Raw genomic sequence first — 24,147 nt, 5'->3', positions numbered from 1 at the left:
TCCAGTGGGGAAATTCCAAATTAACGAAGATGAAATAGAGCAGAAAAACAAAGAACATTAAGCATGTTACAATTATATTATATATTTTTACGTTATTCTGTAAGTATTGTACTAATTCAAAAATATTCTCATACATTATGTCATAGTGCTGGCAGTTGGTACGTTGAACGGAACTAATTGCACGATTGAACCAAACAGTTTAAAAAGAAATATGATAATTGAAACAAAAAGTTAGGTATATTTCGACATAAAACATTACAGGATATCTCCTATTCTCATTCCCATCGCAGAAACGGCTACAGTCGACATAAAGCAGTGGCTGAAATTTCACGGAAGTTCGGTCAAAAAGTTCACGGAAATATGCAAATAATGGATGATCCAAGTACCGCCCCATAACTCTCATGAAAGAGATTCGCGGAACGCAGCAAATTTCCAGGAAAATTGCCAACTTTTCCGATTTATGTATATAGCATAGCTACTTAAATTATATATTATGGAACACTCCCACGGCTGGAGTCGACCTTTGAGCGTGTAATTGTGTCAATCATACAACACAACACATTACACACCCAGCACTACACAATGCGAGCATTTCCTTTTGTTATTCCACAATGGCGGAGAAATCTGGATCGGGCAGGAGCAGGATAACTCACAATATCAATCTCTCTTTGAAACGGTATCCCACTCTGATCCGAGGGAAAGAATTGTTTACATTTTTTTCATAAAAAAAAACAGGTAGACAAGGCCGTAAGAATGCACATTTTGAAGAAATAAAAGGCAATTTTTTGCCGGTCAACAAAAACTTCAAATTTTTTGCCCAAAAGTTTATGTTGCCCGTAATAATTATAATAATAAGAATAATTTTGGGAATTCGTTTTGTTGGGAAGCGAGGGGAGTTTTTCTATGCGAGTAACGACCGCGGCAGGTGGCTCATACAGTGAGGAATACATTGCGTTTTTATACAACTTATACAAAAAAACTTACGACAAAAACAAGTTGTGTTGAGAAGACTCGGGCCGCGCAGCGAGCGCGCAATGACGAATAGAGGTCGAACGGAGCCAGGTAACTCAGTCTGATCAGTGATCACATCAACAACTCTTAGAGAATAAATTACACCAAGCCTATTTGATTACCCTTATAAATAACAGATTCACATATCAACCAGTAAACTGGTTATTTTTACGATTATTGCAGGAAATATGAAACTTATTCAGCTTCGGATTTTCGTAAGCGAATTAACACACAGCTGTGATTCAGATGATAATTGAATAATAACGTGGATGGCACATAACATGAAATTGGCTTATTTACATTTTAATAAAATTATTCAGAAAATTGGCTCATGAAAAATCTGACAGACATAATTTAAAAGTCAATCCATAAGATCCAAAATCGTATCCGACTTCAAAATCGATTAACGCTTATAAAAGGGATTTCACGGCTCTAAAGGTATTCCTCTTTACACGCAATAAAGTTAAAGGACCTATCGTACTCGGGGGCCCGACCGGACCCATTAATATAATGAAGCCACGCAGCCAGCTCCTCACGTCTCATCCCCAGTGCACAAAAGGAATGCTCAATATTATTATTACACACAGAAAAAATACTGACAATGCATTTTTTACCGGCCAGATACCTGCGGGAAGCGGCCGCGAAACCGGTTTGGATAAAAAAATACACGCCTGTGAAGGCAAGAGCATATATCAAGCCGAGTCACGACCGGCTCTAGAGGGTTACTTTATACTGACGAAAAACGAGCTGTCGTGCAATCGGCACGTTTAATACAAGACATAGTCGTGGCCAGCACGAAACTTCTTATTTATTCCTATAGAGTGACCCCTCCAGCCCCACAAATGAGCCTTCAATCAAGGTCTTCCATTGCCGGCCTCTAAACTACACCTTGTTTTATATGTTTATTGCCTTTTTGGCGATATGTGAGCTCTGCGCTGGCGTGTTATTGAGCCCCGTTCATTTAACGATCCCACATTAAAGTTAATAATAGCTTATCGTATTCTCAATAAAACCTCATCTTTATAGTGAGCTACCTTAATTGTACCCTTGGCAACCGTCTATTGAAACTTGAGCAAGCAATTAGCCATGTAGATGTTGTGGCGGAGTTAATAACAGCTGAGTACTAATCAAGTGACGAGGAAAAACAAACAAATTCTCTCATTATTCGTGCACTGTGAAGCAGCCATTGTTTGCAGTCGAGCCGAGTGATATAACGGTAGCTACATAAACATTTTTATCGCTACGTTACGACCTTTGTAATCGAAATAATCGTCTCGTATAAATTGTCCTCTCCAATGAATGCATCCATCAATAGATTCAATGAATTCATTAACAATAATAATGTAAGTAAAATACAATGTTGCTCAGACAGTGTATTCAGTAAACAGATAGTGAAATAATGTAGCTGTGCACGTAATTGAATTAACCTTAATGTAAGTAATCTAAGAAACACAATACGGTCCCAATAAATACCAATAATAAGTATTGCGATGGCGACTAGGTACAGCTAGACCATTATTTACTTGAGACCAGTCGAGCGGAACAAGAGGGTTACTCTATACTGACGAAAACAGAACGAACAAGAGCTGTCGTGCAATCGGCTCGTTTAATGCAACGAGATACAGTCGGGGCTCGCGCACCAACTTAGTTTTTCATATTATAAAGTGACCCCCAGGCCGCGGGGTCAACGACAGGCGGGCCTCGGACCAATTCATGACATGAGATTGAATAATAAATTGATTGCGAACGCATCAAGGCCGGCCGCCATTTTGCCGGCACACATAATGGCGCCGCGTGCAATGGCACAACATTTTCCTGTATTATACTTTAATCAAGTGACCCAATTTGGCCCTAACTCCCAGTGGCTGTGCGCATTAACATAAACAACTTCGTATCGTATCAGTTAACATTAACACCCGGTAATTTGATAATATTTATAATATTATAGGCAGTGTAACTTTGTAAAGAACGAAATTTCGTAGGTAGGTTTTGCTACAACAAATTATAAATGCAACATTAGTGAATGAATTCTGAAAATGATAATTCCATTACAATTTCTGTCCCAATTTAATGGTCGCACCTCGGGATATGATAAGGTAATACTTAACTTACTCAAGTCTAACACCACGTTTATTGGTACAAGAGTTAGTGAAGTACCTACAGTATCATTACTGCCCTGCCACGCCCATAAAGCTGCTTATACTCGTAGTTCTCATAGACATTACGTTATAGAGCCTTCCTCTTGTTAGTTATTATTGAAGAGGGTAAGTAACCACTTATAATGTTGTATAGGTTTATTAATATAGAAAAGCTTCAAGGCTGAAATCGCCTTTAGATACGCAAATAGCTTAGTAATTTTATTTTTTATATTAAATATGTAAGTATAGAGGTACTCGGTGTACTGAATTACTTACGTCATCACAATCAGTACATAATATCAGTCAGTGGTTTTAAAACTTTTGAAAGTACACATGTACCTATCTTTATTATACTTGCTAGGTATATACTAAAAACAATATAGTTAAAGATGAATTTCTAAGATTTAACCGTCTAAATACTTAATATATCATTATTAAAAAATCAATGCATCTAAATAGACACTGAAATAAAAAATAAAATAGCTGTGGATTATAAATGGCCGACACAAAGTGAGATAATAACATTAACAGCTGACATAACTTGACACTAACGACTCAAAGTTTCCTTACCTGTCACTTTAAACACGCGAATAGAACTTTAAGTGGCAACCGGCAGCAAAAAAACTTAACACGCATACCTTACTTTATCTGTGGTTGTAATGTTAGCAGTGACTACTTTATAGTACTTAATTATCTTTATGTTAGAATGAAATAAGTTAATAATCCAGTAAATTCTGTCAAAGACTGATTTACTCTAATTTCATATAGTCAACTCGGCTACCTACATATAGATTTGTCCTGCATGTAAAGTTACCTTGCTCCGTAATAATTTTCTAATTTTCTGCCTTTTATTATCAAAATGACAACTGAAACATTACATTTCCCCTACAGGTATACCCTACACAATACAACCTCTTTATTAATCCTTGAACAATGTTTCATCTGCCGCAGCATGTACGGTTTACAATTTCAAACACGTTGATTGCTTCAACAAATTCAATAGCACATCCGGCGTGCGTTCAAAACCGACAGGTGATCGTGCCTTCGCATGCAATCATCGCGGTTACGTTCAGAGGTCTTGAACTCCAAACAAAGCACAGACATGATCATCTCGTGAGCAAGCGATCGCGTGCTCGATCATTACTCGATTATTACTCGATCTTTATTGCTCTCGCTATTGTTGGGCACGATATCAGAGATAGAACGCAGCGCAACCGGTGTCCTCGGAATGGAATCGCAATCGCAATTCGATCGTGATTTGTTTGTGTTCTATTTTTAAAGTTGAAACTTTTGCAGTTGAGGTCAACTGTAAGTCAAAGCGAAAGTTACTTGTAAACTTTAGTCTTCGTCCGTTTTATCTCTGAATTTAGTTATCGTGTTAATAGGAGAAATAATTACTTGCAGCCTTCACTTACAAAGTTAAGCATTAAATGCCCTACTGTCTTATTCAAGTAGAGGCACATTTTATTAACATCGTTAAGGCTAATATAAATCCACACACCTACTGCATAAAACAATCGTAGATCAACATCATATATTATGATACCGGATTACATAAGTGGTGGTAAGTAATAGTTACAGTTTAGTGCGCAAAAGGCCATGAGCGTCAATCAGTGCAATGTCCAATGTTTGTTGTATGTGTCTGTGTGTGTGTGTGTGTGTGTGTCTGTTTGTGTGTGTGAGTGCAGTCGCACACTCGCATTACGTAATCGCTGCCATTTTGATTATAGCCAACTACAACTGCTAACCCAGCGAACAAACATTTCACCTCACCTATTTCTTCAGTCTTCGCTGAACCTTACCAGTTAGCAATAAAGACCATTTTCGCAACAGGATGTCAGATTATACATCAACAAGTCAACGACTCGGTAGCCATCATAATAGGCCACGTGAGTGCTCGGCGGATTGTTTGCAAGACCACATTGTGCCTCGTTGTGTAAGCCGGCAGTGGCTGGCATTGACGTGCGAAGAAAGTAACAATTTGTGGCCTTAAAATAAAACAAAAGACGAACTTTGACATTTCGAGCGCAAAATTAAGTAGAACAATTAACGAGGGTGGGAGACCTTATAAATCGTAATTAAAACAGAATCAACTGCCTACCGACACGAATGAGGGCAGCAGTGTGCCGTTTGTAATCAATTCTGATTAGAAAAGTCTCCTGGATTCAGAAAAAGGAAGAGAGGCAGCGCCAGCGGGCAGCGGTCGCTTTCAAAAGGGTGCGTTCAGAAACAGGTTCCCGGAGCCGAGTTTACTTTGTTAAACATAAATTGTTCGAAGGCGAGTAATGCCGACGCGTTCCGGCGAAATTCCCTTTAAGGGCCCTTGTATCTCGCTCGCCTGCAGCCGATTAGAGCGGGATGGAGGTAGCTCGTGAGCCGCACCGTACATTATCCAGATAGGGCTGCATACCGCCCGCTCTTTACGATCTGCTATCGGAACCGGTTGCCGACTCCAGCCGAGGGCAAATAAAAGTTGTAACGGAGCGAAACTGCGGCCGTTCCACTGATCATTGTGAGAAATGACTGGCCAGTGGGAAAACGTTTCAAGGACTAATGAAAAGTACAGATTTCTGATCAATACAAACTACTTTTTTGCGAACCTGGAAGGAGCAGCAAGCAAGATGTAGCAAGCACGAAGCTTCTTCCAGGCCATTTTAGCTGAAAGTTTTAGACATTAGCATAGCATCACACATCTATCATACTTGCATAAGAGTAGATAAGTACCTAAGTATGTATCTTTGTATATCATATTCATGCAGGAATAAGAAGTAAGAACGCCAAAGATGAAAGTCACAGATCAAGAATCCGATCCTTTGTTTCGTTTGAGAGGCGTACCGCTGACGTTGCAGCTGGGAAGGAATCCCCTTCACAATAAACTGATAAATCATTCTGTCCATGTCTGTTCAATTAATTCCCAAAGAGGGAAAGATAAATTGTATCGGAGCGACCGGTAAATATGGTGATAGTAAACCGGCCGTATTGCAATAAGGTAATGATAATGACGGCATATTATATCTGCATAATTATGGTAATGATCAGCTACAAACTTGTGAGGACTTTATGTGTGCTGATAGAGCAACTTACATGTTTAAAAAGTACTATCATGTTCTTTAATGATGAGAAAGAAATAAATGCATATTGAATTTCAATCCATTAATCCTTTCAGGGATTACCAGCTCTCTATGCTTTTGTCTTTCCTCTTTATAACGAAAGACTCTTTGTTGAGGTAACTATTCCAAAGTACATTGAAATACATGCCTTATTATTTAAGTGAAATTTATGAGTGGCTTAATCAGGAGCGTGCGATCAGGAAGCGATGTTCCAGCGAGATAGTCGGTAATGTCTGGGTTCAGCTAACGGAACCGGGTGGAGTGAAAGTATACTTTACTTGCAGTGAACTAAGCATTTACCAGGCCACTAATGGGTAACAACTAACAATTATTAATAGTTAGTTTAGTCAGTCATAGGTCAGAAGGATCATAAGTGTAGTTTTTTTTACCTTTGATAAAATTCGGTAGAGTTAGGAGCGCTGCAGAGATATGTAACCTGTCTGTAAAGTTCTCCATGTAAGCTAGCATACAATAATAATTGAGCTAGTAATATGACTAAGAATCTATATTTGGTTGGTAGTTAATATGTTGCTATTGAGGTTAGGCCACGTGGGCTACCCACTACCATATCAACCGATATTGAGGTCTGCCACTTCATAGAACCACTTTCTTCGAACACCTTATTTATCGCGCAATCACAGATCAGTTTGTGGGTGATTGATATCTTTCTCCTGCCCTTTCTCGTTCAGTTTAAATAATAACACAATTTCAATTCCGAGCACGTGTTTCCTGTTATTTATCGTCGGGTTCAGTTGGAAGCCATTCCGACCGACTCTTTCGCACGCAAAACACGGATTGGCAGTCGAAAATATGCAAATTCGCGTTTATGCAGCGAGACGAGCACGGAAACAGGACAGGCCGCCATTTGCAATTCTATAATGGAGGTATTGTATATAAAATGGAAACACGACGCTATGAATAAGTAAATAGAAAGATCCTCAGTGCGTTCACGGCCGTGCTTGCTGTCGGCCATTGTTCTTTACGTAATAGTCTGTGGCGCGCCGGGGACGCACAGGCTCAAAAGAACTAGTTCCCAAGACCGTTAAATAGATCAAATTGAAAAAAAAAACAGTTCAACTCAACTCAAGCCGTTGTAGAACTGGAAATGGACAAGAAAGGCTGTCATTATCATTAAGGTCAACCGGGGCCATTGCGCCACAATACTTTGACTTTCATATTCATTTGATCATAACAAACAGACTATACGCCTTATTAAGCTATTACTTGTGATACATATTATGAAATTTTATCTAGTTTCCTATTTTGATGCTATTTTGTAGAATTTTAAATATCTTCTACATGTAAACGACGTTTCTACAAAAAATGGGATTTTTAGGCGCAATAGCCCCTAGTGGGGCTAATGCCTCTTTCACTAATTATGTGTACTTGGAAGAGCTTTTTACAAGTTTAAGTAGATATAATTTATAGAATTACTATTAACGTAGCTAATTATTAGCTTGTAAACTAAATACTGCGCTTAGTTAAGGAGAATTAGTTGATCAAAAATTTTTGGGGCTATGGCGCCTAAACACCCTAATTTCTTGTAGTGGCATTTACCCCATCCAAGATTCCAGGGGTGCTCAACATTTTATTTATGAAAACTTTATTGGACTTAAAAAAGTATAAATACTTACGTGACAAATTAAAATACAGTATAAAAGCATACAAGGGCATATTTTTTAGAATTTGCATTCAAACCACAACTTTAAATTAGTAAGTATACTTACCATTTTTAGAGTCTGACGGAATTTTAATCATTACAAAACTATTTAGAGTTTTAAAAACAAGTGGGATCATTCTGTTAATATGACTATTTTTTATTTATTATATGATTATTTTCAATATACCGTGTTAACAACATTATAATGTCGACACCAAAAGACGCCAATTTTAAAAAATATTTAGATTATTATATATTAAAATTATTTACGTTTTAGTTGTATTACCAATCTAAGAATGTTAATTCTGATACGCCGTTAAATGTTCTTCAATATTGCAGAAGGCGTCATTAACCTAGTATTTTCCGTTTAGGAGCAATTTGGTGCTAATTTCACTGGAGTCTGGAACTTTTTCATTGCTCGTGAGTGTATTAAATACATTTATCATAACATAAAATGTTTAGAACCTCTGAAAATGGGGCTATTGCGCCTCAATAGAGGCAATAACCCCATCAGCCCAGAGGCATTTACCCCAAAATAAAAGCTAAACCTACAATTTTGTAATTACATATTGTGTCCGAATCTTACGTTATTTCAATAAAATAATCAAAACAATATGTAAAGCAACAAAACAATAACAGTATTTACAGTTAGGAAACATAGATTCTTTTAAACAAACACACATTTGGAACGATTCATAAAAACGTGTCATAAAACCTGAGGAGGCCGAAAGAGGTGAAAAAATTAAAATGGCAGATTTGTTAAGAAAATTAACCCGGATACGACAAATATTGGTCAGAGATAAAAGTTTCAGTTACAAAGATAGATAGCAGATGACTCCAGTAGTTCTAAAGTATGTGGTTCGGAAGATAAATGGATTCGAGGCATTAGCCCCGTAGGCGACTTGGCCCCGGTTGACCTTACAATTAAAGTCCCAGGTGCGTTTTACCTCACAGCTCCCTCACAGTAAAAAGTGATAAAAAATTGAAGCTCTAGTTATTACAGCGCCATATCATTAAACAACTGAATCACCATCCATAATGTGTTTCCATGTAAAGGATCAGAAACGTGGGGAAAAAGGTATTGAACCGTCGCCGGGACGACCTCATAAATCTTAGCTAACGGTCGAGTCCACATAAAAAGGAGCTTGTCTGTTGATGGATCGGAAAATGTGAGAGTCCTTAATAGCTATTTACATTAGTTTACACATTGCAATAGGGGAAGTGCCTCAGTAAGTATAGGACTTAACAAGGTAATTGAAATTGAAAATGACACCCTTAAATCGTTACGCTGCCGTTGATTCTGGGTTGGTCTGCATACTTATTTGTCCTTCTGTTGACAGAAGATTAGGAGCACTGTAAAATGTTAAATAAGTACACAATATAAGAAGCTGAGATGTATACCAGCGGCAACAGGGTCCCAAGAATATTAATTTCACAACAACAAAAGCAAACAATAACACCCCCTTTCCCCGCGGCATCTAATTAAGTTTCCGCGTGATTCACGCACCGCGCGCGTGTCACTGACCTTCATGTTCACGTAATGGCGTCGGATGTACCCTCCCCCGGCGCGCCCGCCCCACCCCCTCGCACCTCCTCCGTCCTTCTCACACGATCACAGACTATGGAACAAAACCTTCAAGTCTGAATGCTAAGTTAAATGGTTACCGGGAAATAGCTGAGTCATCATCTCAAGAATTCGACGACGCATTTCGAAGCATTCATTAGCGGGGCCACGTAGGTACTTTATAAGCGATTATTGGGGTGGCGTGGCAGGTGTATCGAGTGCATTCCTACACGAGTTCCAGAGGTTTCCCCCGCCGCCCACTTCACCCCTTCCCTCCACATAAGGGGGAGATCGCAACGCAACGCTGCGAGGCCGTGGTTCCGCCTGTTTTGTTGGTTGAGTATGCAAATTTAATTTGGCTATTTCTGTTTTGCTGACTTTACAAGGCCAACGGGGAATGTGAAGAATGATAGCAACAAATTGAGAGTTATTTTCTATTGCCGTGGAGTGCCTTGCTGTTTGTTCGACCGAGTTGCTTGCTAAGTTAATGGAAAGTTAAATGAAACGTGTGTAATTAAATTAGTTACTTAATCTGCTAAATATTTATTTAGTGAACACCATAAATAGCGCGTATGAAAATGGTTAGCCATTTTAAAATATGAATAGACCGTACAATTTTAACACCTACCTAAATGTGAAACGAATCTCTTTTAGAAACAGTTTACAAACCTATCTATTATCTATTAAAACAACTGTTATCTACGAATATTGACGTATCCTTGTTAACAACAAATTGAGTTCATTGTCAGTTCTAAACCGAATTAAGAACAATTGCGTTTTGTATTGAACATGAGAACACTATGCAAATAAATGCAAAATGGCGGGTTGAAGCGAATGGCAGTGGAATTGGCAACGTTGTGCCATCCACTGTTGGATTCAACACACGAATAGTGGTGACAATGAAAGTTTACTACTGAGGTGTTATTTTATTCCTGTTTTATTTTGGAATTACTTGTTGTTTTTAACCACCAGGCATTAAACGCTATAAGTTTGTTAAACGGATGGAACGATAGGAGAGCTGAGAGGATTGTTGATAGACGGTCTGCTTCTTCAAAAGGATTACTTATTTATAATCGCTTCACCTGAGCCGTTTAGAAATATGTATTTATGATATTTATACACTTAGTAATAATTGTCGAGATCTTTGACCTTTGTAGGCCTTGGCCTTAAGTCTAATTTAAACACATGAATTAAAAGAACCACCACAAAAACAAATCATGTGTGCCCACAGCTTATTAAAAAATTAAACGGTTGTTAAGGATCGCAATTAAGTCAAAATGGTAATGTATTGTTTAACAACGAGCTGTAGTTCAGCCTTGGAAAGTTATTTCACAATAAACAAGTTATTCGCTTCAGCGGACTGTCGGGATACCAAACTTTGAACAGTGAACAAAGTTGAACAAAGTTGAACGAGCCAATGTTATTCGCTCCGAAACCACCCTTGTTCCGAGCTCAGCCAATACCAACTTTACCCCAAAACACAATAGTTTAACTCGAATGCAATTCCGCTGTTTATTTCAACCTTCAAAGAAACTATGTAGAATCATTACATTAGCATACACAAGTATTTTATCTGCATATGGGTAATGGCGGCATTGTCTGCCATGTTTGAAATACACAGAGTGTGTCACGTTTAAATACCACGCTTCAATTGTTACTGAAATCCTTGGAAATGTTTTTATGTCCATAGTTGCGAGGTGTTGTTTATTAAGAATGCAAATATGTATTAAGTAAGTACACAGTAGCAACACAGGTCCATAGACAAAGCGCTAACATTTAGAGAAAGCTCAGAAGAACGGTGCGTCCGCAGAATTATGCAAACCAGCCGAGTGGCATGCTTACGTGAGCCGAGAATTTTCAGCTCTTTATTATGTAAATTCATTGGCCTCGGGCGACTGAATTTAATTTGAAATTCACAAGTATAATCAACGGCAGCTTCAACAAAAGAATAAACTATATTTAAGACCCCGTTATCCTTTTAACCCAGTTCAAAAAAGGAACGCTCTTCGATAAACAAAACACGGGTCCGCAGCAAAAAGGCGCGACCTCTGTCGAGATTCATTCATTCTGCTCAACAAGGAGGTCGCAGTGATAAGGTCGCATCGAAATTTATTTTGTTTTTAGCGTGCGGAGCTGGCTGGGAGGACTTCAGAAGGACGGCGGCGGGAGAGCACTCGGGCTGCAATATTTCTGCGTCACACAATCGCAGTGATTTACGCGACACATCCTCCCCCCTCCCCCCCCGTGTGACGTCACACAACTGCCACATGCACTGTCCTGCCGCCGAAATGTGAGCGTGTTCTATTCAATTTTATCAAAACAACGCAACCATTTTACAAAAATGGGCTGTTTATGTTTAGTGCGGAGCAACGTTCGATACGGTTCAGACACAATAGCCACTCACGTTTATATGAGTGTTAGTATTATGAATAAACAACAATCTTGTTACATTAAGTTTGTTATTGCAGATATAAATAACGTTATAGCAGTACAGCGCAGTGTAGTGAGTGCAAGCGGTCACGTGTTAATAATACAAGATGCATTTCTGAGAGAAAGACTCCCCGGGGTGGAATAATCCCACACACACACACACACACACAAATATAGGTAAGATACACACAAACTCAGTAAAGTGCGCGATCTATCTTGGCTGCTATCCAGAAGGGCAACACAATCCATCAGTTTAATGTTAATAAAAAAACTAGTACCAGGTACCTACACGCAATAACGTTATTTATAGAATACTCAGCTGATATTTATGAACTGTTTATTTGAAACGATATTGTTTTATTCCCAATAGAGTCGCCTTTTGGTTTAGTTGTTTGTTCGTCACAAACCTTTTACTTACATAAAAAAGAAAAAGTAGAGGAAATATTCTAGTATATTAATATTAGTGAAGACGAGCGCTTGACTACCCTTCCTACGCAATATTAGAAATAATAATGGAGTAGAAGCATTTCTGTATAAACCCATACCAGTGCCAGTTCTTAGAAATAACATACCTCCTTTGTGATATAGAACAAAGAGCGAAGGAAAATACGAATTGTGATAAAACGTGTGCTGTGGAAATTTCTACCAACTTCGTAGAACTTAAGTATCACTTTTTATATAAATTACTTACGCGAATAAAATGAGACAAACTCAACTCAAACAGAAATATTTCTCTTAGAAAATTTATCAACAACATATCAATCGTTATCAATCGTAAAATTCTTCCATCTTTTGGTCATCTGGACACAATACAGAGAATAATGAAAATATTAACATAAAAGATCTAACTCCGTTTAAACTCAATAAACTTTCGATGACACTTCACAGCATAAAATTGCTTTAAATTTAATTTACGATTTATTATGTTCCATCTTTCCCAGATTAAAATGTAGCAAGCCGGTAAGTATTTGAAAACGGAGAGGTCATAATATGGACAGTATAGTGCGGTAACCCGTATACTGGCTCTTCGCCAAAAAGTGGCACACATAGATACTGGCATAAACTGACACATAACAGTCTACGGTATGGCACCAACTACTCCCAAGTGGCGCTATTATATTGCAAATTATTACCAGATTTACAGAATAGAGTTACTGTAAGTACTGTAACAGTGGCTAAAGGAGTTCTTTACAAAAAGAGGTCGTTATTATTTATTTCATGCAAATTAATGGAAAAATCTCTATGGTTTTTTCTTCTTAATCTACTTACTAAACTAGATCAGCTGGCCAGTAATATTTAAAAATAAATCACGGGCGTTTTATAAAAATGGAATATCTAATGCAGATTTCTAAACAAAACTTGTTTAGCTATGAAATTTATTGGTCTAGTTAAGTATTATTCAGAACGTTAAATAAATACAAGTTATGTGAGTTGTTAGTGACCTTTCTTGCCAAGTATCGATGGATAAGAAAACTGGTTGACAGTTGGTTGACATGTTGTCAAACGTTTCATAAATGAAACTCGTATGTGTAAAGAGATTTTCCTTATCTGGTAAGACATCCTGCAGTAATTCCAATTAGTTACTGTATCCGTTCTGGTTTAATAAAGTCCTAAATCACTACTATTATTTATCCAGTTAGAGTTTCTAAATAGACTAGTGCTGACATCTAGTTTAATAGTTAAGAACTTTTTAACATCCGTTCGAATATTTAACTGTTAGTAAGAATATTATTCGCTTCTTTTACTAAAGACACGCCTTTTGGTATTGTGTGTGTGTGTGTAAAGGGAAGTAAAAACCAAACCATTTAAGAAACCTCCTATTAAAATCTTATTGGAAGTGAGAAAAATAACTTTTATCGCTTACGAAAACCGAAAAACCTATATAACGTAAGTAAGTACTACTTATTCCACAGCATCTAATATCAATATGTCTATCCATCTGGGTTGCCTGTAAGAGATCGCTAATAAACCAGCAGGTAACCACAGTCCAACTTTGTTCTTGTTCTTTTTGGTGTACGGTCAGCTGCATAAGTAGCTATACACTTCTGTACCTTGTCAAACTGACGAACCGTAAATTTTTCAATGAATTGATAGGCGGTTTCAGATTGTCAATGTACAAAAGTGTATAGCTACTTATGACTGTACAAATAAAAAGTACTCTTTCTGTCTACCTACTATTACGATGTTCTGTTGTCTACCTGTCAATCTAGTACTTCGATGTTCTGTTACATAAGTATAGTAGGTTAGTTACCTGTGCGTGTCTCGGCGGGGTCGGCGGCGGGGGCGAGCTGCCCGTTGCTGCGCGGAGGAGGCGCCTTCTTGCGCGCGGCGGGCGCGGGGCTGCGGCCCGGCTCGCGCTCCACTCGCTGCAACAAACAGTACCACGGTTAATGTAATGTAAGTAGTCTAGAAACCTCGTAAACTTGTGTGCACAAAATTCTTACTCTGCAACAACCAGGACCTAGGACTAAGGCTGTACAATACAATCTGGTTTCCGAACCTCGGATTAACCAGAACAGAACACAGGACCAATACTACTCGTATTGGTGGAAAGTGTCAAAAATAAGATGCCGTTTATTGGTGCGCGCTATATCGTTTTGTTGCTATTCGTTTATATTGGACCAAGGAAGCGTTCGCTGGGGTAAGAGGGTTGTTATGCTGTTAAGCTTGCTCTAGTGGGTTTGGTCACGAAATCCTGATTTTCAAAACATAGATACTAAGTAGGTATAGGTACCCTACGGTCAGGTGCAGAGAATCCTGACCCTCCTCTCATAGTAACAATGCTTCTGGGGTTACTTTTAAAGTATAAATATGATTATGGCGCGGAGTATAATTGAGCATTTTTATACATAACGGGAGGTATTTTGACCAGCTCTATAATTCCCTTTCCTCTTTTCAGGTGTCGAATAGTGGATCTGTAAAGTAAATGGAAGTGTCGGGTCGTGACTGGCGGGAGGCGATCCACTTATTGAACCGACAACGCGACGGGAACGCGCAATGGCGTCCGAATTATGCACGTCGGGTCGAGTCATGAGAACATGACACGAACTAGACCTATTTGTAGGGCTGTGAGTTTGTGACGAAGTCTATTTATTCCTGAAAATTATTTATCAAAGAAGAATAGTTTCAATCAGCCACTACCAAAAGCCTATCTAAGAGACGGTTTTATATTTTCTTTACCGATTACTGTTGATAGGTAACCACAAATAACTAAGTATGAGTAAACGCATTCCGCAAAGCACACAAACATAATCTAATTTCGCTCGGACTGCAGACGCAATCATTTTATAAAACCTGAACAGCAAAATTGGAGCGAAATAGCTGACTCATGCCGCACCGAGAATAAAATGCTGACACGAAGCCAGCTCCGCAATCGAACTGATACCTAATTTCTTTTGCAAAACTGCTGGCCAATCCTAATTGCGCAAAGAGGCGGCCGTCTCCACTGCTTTTGTATGCATTTCGTGGTCTTCGCAACTTGATAGGTTAGCGAGTAACATTTATAGAGTAGTGCTGAGTCATGACCGCTCCTCGCAGTTGGTCGAGTCAGCTTCGTGGGGGAACTTTTGTGCTGACTAGTGACTAGCGGACGAGCGACTGCCAATATCGCTGATGGATGTGATGTGGACCGACCGCGGCTAACCATTTCTACTGACTCTAATGAAACAAAGGTCAATGCACGTGAACATCACATTATAAATAAATTAAGCGGACAGTACTTTTTAATTGGCTATAAATCTTCGTCCTACTGAGTCGAGTATGAAAAGGGGTTAGATAAATCATGCCAATGAAACCGCGAGTACAGCGCGTAAAGTACAAGATACAGTTTTAATTAATATCAAGAAGAGAGATATATTTTATCTTCAAACAAAGCGAATATTGCGAATGGAGGGAAGCCGGCGGAATCAGAATAACGACTAACTTTGTCAGACGGAAACAAAGGAAAGTCTTAACTGTAATAAAACGATTTAAGAACTTCCAACTATTACCCACAATTTATTTACTTAACTTCTTTCGTTAGAAACACAATAAGCCGGCACTAAAACCACCAGAAACTATCATAAATCGCTAATAGAATAATGAAATAAATACAATGCTAATATTATTTACATAGAAAAGAAACAACAACAAAAAATATGTCAGCAGTTAGGCAAAAGCGTATGTTACCGTTATTATAAAAGGATTATACAGAGAAAGTGGCATCATAGAGCGGGGAGGCAGCGCTTAGAATCGTGAAAAAGGGGAGAAACGGGGGTGCGAAATACTGCACGTGTCCCCCCCTTCTCCCAATATGGGGAGAGGGGGAGGGAGAGCCAGAAATTGTTTATTATGTAGACAGACTGGCACATTCACTTTGACATCGCTGCGTCATCGGGACATCGACAAACAACATACAAATTGCCAATTTTACGCATGTTTTTGCTTAAATAAAAAGAGGATTTTTTTATTAATTTGAACTGGAAATGTAAACAAAAAGTACGGTGAACTAAAAACACAATGGAATGGATTAACTTTGCAGTAAAAAAATATATAGTTACGGTGTTATTTTATGAAAGTTCAATAACCGTAACAATACGGAATGGAGGTAGAGCAAAAAGAGGGAAAATAATATGATTAAATTTGAAATATTTCGGTTATCTTCAGAACGGCTGAACGGATTTGGACACAAAGTTAGAACATAAATAAATTTAATTATATCGACGTAATACAAAATCGATCAAGTCTTCACTCAAATAAAAGAGCCCATTCGATTCTAATTCTGGTGACAAGGCACTTTATATGTCACCGAATGTTCAGTAATCAATTTATACTACGTGCATAACCGAAATAACTATACAAAAAATAGCTATTCAAGTGAAAGTGACAATAATTTCTTCGGGAGAAAGTGCGTTTTACAACGTAACTCATGGTTGACCTCTGCTAAGTAAGTTGAGTTTCAGCCGTACGATTTAGTATCTAGGTCATGCGCAGTCTGAGCTAGATCCCAGGTATTATAACAAGTCTTTATGAAGCCGTTTGTGGTATTCCTCAGAAGGGCTTTACGGTGTAAATCGCGATGTAAAAAACTGAAGTAATTATTTTGTAAAAAGTAGCAGAAAAGTATTTTCATGACAGCTAATTAACTTAACTTTAAATATTAAAATAAATACATAAAACCATTTGCTAGATAGATTTTTTTTGTATTTTATATTTTATCTTACACTTAAATTAAATTAAAATTTGTCTGTAGCAGGCCTCGGGACGGAAGAATCTGTATAAAATTCCAAGAAATAATTTACTTCACTCAGATTTTCATTTATAGCGAAATGGAAATTCTATAAAAATATGTTTAAAGTAGCTGCTCTTTGGCGAAACAGACACCGTTGTGATTTACCATTAAACATCGACCAACCTTACCTACCTTTACCTTATTAAATTATCATTTACAACAAATAAGCAGGTAATCATAACATTAATTAAAAGATACCAAATTGGAAATACCAAAATGAATGTATTACAAACAAATAAAACTGTTTAATCAACTACAAATTATATTTACGCTAGCCTTCACCAACCGCGATTTATTTGAAGACCAATAAATTATATTTGAAAAAAACCTGGCAAAACAAATAAAGACGTATGATTCATATTAACCGTAACCACACATCATCGGTCGTGTCGAGTATCATAATACCATTATGCCATGTTACGTAACAACCGTACAAACGGGCTATCTTCCATCTAGCCGGCTTATGCAACTGAATACTACCTTACCAAGTTGACCTTTATGTAAGTAGGTACCTACACTTCAGTAGAATGCTTATGGAAATTAGAGTATTAATAGCCGTGGCATTTTCAAAATGACTTAAGTACTAAAATAAGTGCATTTCAGTTCGTAAAGATACGTAAGTGCCTACATAAATATAAAGCTACATAAATATTTGCAATCTCTGCATATTTACATTTCTGAGCTACCTACGCTTCAATATACATAATATACAAGGAATATGGACGTAAATAAACAAGTAAAGTCCTAAGGGACAAAGTAAATATCGTTTATTTGAAGCAAAACATTATGTTATTAGTTTGCGAACATGATCTCATCTTATACCGTCTTTGATCAACAAGAGAGGATATTGAGCTGAGAGGTAGGACAAAGGCAAATGAAATTAATATAGGGAGGTACGATAATAATGATTAAGTATGTTGATAAGATACCTAGTTGTATTTGGACATTTTTTCTTGTTAGTTAATAATTTATTGGGGTAATTTTCCGTAAGTACTTACTAACATATTTTAATTCATATCATAACACTTTCTATTATTATAAATAATTATGTACATCTACTCACAAGGTTAGGTGTTCAAAAATACCCAAAATATGTAGTTACACCACATATTAACTGTCAGAATACGGATATACGCATTAGGGGCATAATTCTACTTAAATCTGTAACAAGCGCAAGCCCCATACTGAAAAGTACATTGTACGCTCGAGGCCAAAAGTGCAACGAGTTGAGTGGCAGAACCGGCTGTCCCCTCCCCTCCCCACCCCCCAGAACCCCCCTAACTCGATTAGAAGTAAATACTGAGGCAGAGCTATAGCTGTTACAAAGTTAGTGGAAACTCGGCGTTTCGGAATGTTTCCAAGTAGTTTCTCGGTTGGAAATTGAAAAGTTATGGTCGGGTGTTTAGTTCGGTAATGAAGCCTTTTTGTGCGATTAAACTTACTCCATTATGGGAGTTCGTATTGGTCGATATTGCTTTTGGTATTGTAAGTTATACGTTGTACATACTAAGCGTAAATAATTGAAAATTATTTGTAAAACTAATGTATAAGATAAAACTAAACCTGCCTAGATCGTAAATTAAGCAAAATAAAAACAGAAAATCTAATAGATAGTGGAGAATAGATAAACAAAGACTTATGCATATCAGTTAGTGATGATATCACAGTGTTAATACCTAACAATATAGATAAAGCTCAACCTGTAGTAAATACTCTGCTAAGTATACTTAAGTAGATAACAAACAGAAAGTGGTATGTGGTTGGATAATTATCTTATCTCTATGAAAACTAGGACAGCGCATGATCATAGAACGAGTGCTTCAAGTAGAACATAAGCCTGTGTGTAGATGTGTCGATAATAAGTTATTATCATCTATAAAGATAATGATTAAATTGAAAAATTAATTGAATATGCACATTAATAGATCGATAATTTACTGCAATTGTCAACCTACGAATGAATAAACCCCAAGCTGTAAATAAAAGGAAAGCCTCGTAACATCTTCCCAATGTCGTGATTCAATAAATATCGAATGTCGAAGTTCATTTGAGAGGTTCTTTTTACCTTTTCGTATGCACGTTCTAGAATTTAGCTCACTGGACTAGAACCTTCTTCCTAAAATCAGAGATAATTCAGTTGCCCATAACACAAAACTGGAACTCATAAAAGTGTAGGTATGGATTGAATAATTCCAAGGAATAACAGTATTTCTCGTCAGTGCGGCTGGTTTATTAAATCAAAACACGGGATTTACATAATCACGCGCTGGGATGCATCGCGCGACGCGATTACCGTAAATTGGAACGACGGGCGGCCATCTTTGTTTTAACTTTACGTCTCAACTAAATGTCATTGGTATTTAGTTTGAGTAAATGACTGCACCTATGGTTTCACAGCTTTCATGCGAATCATTCAAATTATCTAATCCATTATCCTATGCAAGTAAGTAACATACCAAGCAATCACTCGGATACCAGTGTTATTTAGTAGCTTGTATTGTAGTCAGCATATCTGATCTGGCGAAATGCCGACATAAGTACCTACTGCACAATACACTACTCTATTCGCAAGGTAATTGATTGGTCGACTACAGGGCTGTCTGGTCCAACAGGATCTGTTTGTCCCGAGTCCAGACAAGCGCGTGTATGCGAGATTGTATACAATCTCGTCGTCTGCATCTACATACGTCGGGATTGGCGAGATCGCCCGGCCTCAACGTTGTCAGGAGAGATTTATCGTCGCAGCGCAGCACTAGTGGGCGGCACGTGGGTCGCACAGGTCATATTCCGACCGAATATGGCCGGACTCGCTCCCAAACAAGCCCCTACATTTCCCCTTTGATCGATGAGTGCGTCGAATCGTAACCAATACTTTATCCATCCACTTATTGACTTTCCCCATCGTCAAAGCGATTATAAATAGCTCCGTCACAACACAGAACAAAGGAACAATGCGGCAAGAGTTTGAAAAGGACGAAAGGAAATAACATTGCGTGAGCGTGACCGAGCATGAACCACATCATAACGATTCGCGTTATAAGTAGGTAATAATAATAATAGCAATATGGCCGACGCATTCTGTGCACGCACGTCCGATACCTCAAGTGATAGTGATGTGCTAAAATGAGTTATTTCCGGAAAGAGCCGTTGCGAGTCGCGAGAGCGTGTCTCGCCAGCACGCGAGTCGCTCGCTAATCTCATGGAAGCTCTCAAATCTGGAATGGAAGCAGTATAAACTGCTGCACAGAATTAACGGTGCCGGCTGCATCCGTGAACAGAGACAGACGCATACAGTCTGGAACCGGTGTGAGGGAGACGAAGCAACCACTTATCGGGGTGTGGTTATCTGTGAAGCTACTTTGTATGCACTGTGTGTGTGCCTCCTACATAGTTGCAGTATAGGGAGCATATGCACATATGTAGAGCTGTATAAGGCGATCGTGTTCGTGGCATTATATGCTAATTAGCTTCCCGATGCATGTGAAACGTGGCCCGAGCTGTACGCAACAACTGGGAGACAAAGGAAAGGGAAATATGTGTAACGAACTACGATGACTTACATAATCTAATCAGAATTAGCTGGACTGTTCTAATTATTTCGGAAGTGCGTCATGCCCTTTTCCGATATGCTAAACTATTGGAAAACTAATATTATAAAAAAAGGAAACATAAAATGTATAATATTTAAGAATTGTTGCAGGCAGAGTTACAGATTGAAGTTCATGAAACTAAGAGACTACAAGAAAACTAAAAGCTATCATAAGAAGTAAGTAAATATCATCAGTACCGGTGCTTGTCCGGACGGAGGTGCCCGGGTCCCCACAATCCGCACTGAGCACCAACAATCACTGCGCGACGCTCACGTCACTAACTGCATTCGGTATTTCAAAATTGGAAAACATGTGACGCAACTGCGGTGAAAGGTAAAAGGCGGTTAGTTGGATCTGCGATCCGAACGGTGGTGCCGGGGCGGGAGAGAGGCGCAGACTGACGACCAGGCAGGGGAGGGGACGGGAGGGGAAGGGGGGGGGGACGCCCACCGACATCCTACGATCATACTCCGACATACAAATTAATCGACTTTTAACAACCCGCTGCATTTTTATGTTGTTGTTTTGGTCAACAAGGTCACTTTTCACGCGTTCAGTGTCGAGGAAAACATTAACCCAATTCCGACGCGTAAACGTCAAAACAATTAAATTAACATGACAATTATCAACTCGAGTGCCCGACGGTGACCCTAATGACTGCAAAGACTTGAAAGACGTCCACATCAGTCAAACAATACGACGCCGACGGTTGGATGTGAGAAAAGTTTTTCGATTTAAAAACTTCCGTCGAGCAAATCCAACTGTTATGGAAGGTAAAAAGAATATTAACCTTCAAACAAAACAAGAACAAAGTAGTGAGTGGCAGGTTAAAGCGGGCCCTCTCCCCTCAGGGGTGGGGTGGGGTGATATCTGTGGGGGTGGGGAAGGGTGTTCCCGGGACCAGACAGATCCCTCGACGATCGATATACTGCACGGGAACCTATGTTCTACGTATCTCCAGATATTGGTCAACTGACAATCCGACTAATTTGTGAAATGTCTGAAATGTTGGTTTGCAAAAAACATTAATCTGATTTTAACAGCGCTTTAATTAGAAGTTAAAACACAATAATTAAGGCGAATTAATTTGATAAACAAGAATCAGTCTAATGAAAGATCTTACATCCACGAGTTATAATCTTCATACAGATTAGAAGTGAAGTAATTTACCCAAGGCGATGTTTAGGGTCGGGCGGGGCAAGGTGGGCAGTGGAGCGGGGCTCTCGGTCGGTGTTGTTCCAAACTTTCTCGATTATACTCCGCAAACTTGTCCCTACCAAGTATTGTAAACCAATCAACAATGAAGTGAAACAAACTCCGCATGCTTGGACAATGGCTTGTTGAGGAAACAATCTCGAACTAACAACTTCAAATAGCAGTAAAGCCTTGTTTATGTTGCCACTAAAATAGTTGTTTTATGACGAGGTACGTACTTAGGATGAGAATAATGTGTAAGCCATTAAGAAGCTACGTATTAGGAGGATAAACTGTAGTTACAATACTATTGTGATGTAAATTAAGTTTCATTCCAGATTAAATATGTATATCATAAGCAGCACAGTATAAAAACGTTATGAGAAAAAGGGCCTGTTTCATACACACATAAAAAGGGGGAGATAATGTAATGTATTGATGGAAACAGGTGGTTCTGTTTGAGAAAATGTTATGAAAGTTGTTTATCTTTCATCACGTGTTCCATGTTCCTGGGGAATTCATATAATTTATAGCTAAGCAACACGCAGTTCACGATTTATCGTGTGTGTTTTAAACTAACTGCCCCAGTAGTTTCGTTAATAAATTACAAATAACCTCATAAACTCAAATTTTACGTAATAATATAAGATTAAACAAGGACATAAATGATATCATTCGGAATTTCAGAGAACAAAAGAGCTGTAGTCTTTGCTATAATGGGTTCAAATTAAAATGCAAATGCGCACATTAATCACCATTAGACTGTCAAACGGAATGACCCCAATACCGAGGTTGGACCAAGCAGGTGCTCGCCCGTACGGCGCAGGACACACAGTCGCTAATGGGAAAACTTTCAATCGATTTGTCCAGCTGTGGAGCTACATGCGACTCCATTACAAATTCATAACCGGCAGAATTGAACGTCATCCACGCCGTGCGGCGCGGCGCATAACTTCCTGCATACTGTATTTTACTACTTAATTGATGGGATGGTATATGAAGCCATAATTTACATTCGTCTGGCAGAGTCGACGATTTGTCGCTGGCAGACGGCCAACTAGGAAAGTTACGAAATCTCGTATTATGTTTATACATCTGCACCGTGCTTCCTTACGCACGTGGCCTATTTACTATCTCACACTTCATCTAATGACGAGTGAGCTCATTACGCGCTTATATTTAGAAACAAAGACACTGAAACAACACAGATTAATTACATCTGAAGTGAACTAAAGAATACAGATGAGGAGCTAAATGAGCTATTCAACCGACATCACAATTTGTTTGCGTCACTGAACCAATAAGATTGTGCAAGGCCATTGTCGCTTTCTTTTGTGTGTCGGATTAGAATGCGTGATTTAAGACCCGGGGGAGCCCAGTTGTCTTCAAAAGGGTCTACTGATCTAGACAAATTATTACAAAGAGAATTGCGCCGTTTTCCCGCCCCCTGTCAGGTTTAGTAGGGGGGGCTGCACGCGACAGGGCCTTAATAGCATTATTTGCAGAATTTACGTCTATTAAAGTTTTCGGAGAGATTAAACCGGGTGAGGGAACGTGCACTCATCCGGAACAGAAATGGCGCCTTTATACATTTATAATTAGGCTCCAAGAATAGAGCTGTTAGCCGCAGAGTCAGGGACTTTCATATCTTAGTGACTATACAGTTTATTAATTATTCAATTTATAGATATATAGATATAGATTTATATTCGTGTAATATTTTAGTAAATTAAAACAAAAACTACCGGATCGATAAAATATATTCTGGTAAGATATTCCATATTCAAATTTATACTCTAAAAATAGCTTTTATATAATGTTATTATTAATATATTATCACAACGATAACTTCTCCAAACTTCAGAGATGATTTACGCGACACGGGTTGACCTACTTACAGTATGTTGTTTGCCACATGATATTTTAGTATTTAGTCTCTTAATCTATGGATAGTTATTATATTATATTCAATGAATAATTTATTATTTATCTTTACTTATAAGTTATAACACTGTCTAATGTAGAAAATACTCAAAAGCCTTCGTATCCTTTCAATCCTTTGTCCTTCCGAAATAGGTCACATCGCAAAATGTGAAGACTTTCATTGCCCCTTTAGTTGTAGGACGTAAGAAGTAATTTATTTTAATATAATAGTATGTATTTAGCTACAAAAAGACCATT

General features: G+C 38.4%; 1 protein-coding gene across 4 annotated transcripts in view; it reads right to left on the bottom strand.

Moving 5' to 3' along the window:
* Nucleotides 1-24,147, bottom strand: part of LOC119692522 (lysine-specific demethylase 3A) — a 146,937-nt gene that overhangs the window by 66,388 nt on the left and 56,402 nt on the right. For 3 of the 4 annotated variants that reach the window (XM_048629467.1, XM_048629468.1, XM_048629469.1), the window contains one exon: nucleotides 14,165-14,279. In XM_048629467.1, coding sequence (XP_048485424.1) covers nucleotides 14,165-14,279 — 115 coding nt within the window. Of the gene's footprint in view, nucleotides 1-14,164; nucleotides 14,280-20,969; nucleotides 20,998-24,147 lie in introns of those variants that run through there. The other variant, XM_048629472.1, reaches the window with a different exon arrangement.

This window comes from Plutella xylostella, chromosome 23 (genome assembly GCF_932276165.1).
Source record: "Plutella xylostella chromosome 23, ilPluXylo3.1, whole genome shotgun sequence".
Lineage (NCBI taxonomy): Eukaryota > Metazoa > Arthropoda > Insecta > Lepidoptera > Plutellidae > Plutella > Plutella xylostella.
This window is presented reverse-complemented; position numbering and strand designations above follow the sequence as displayed.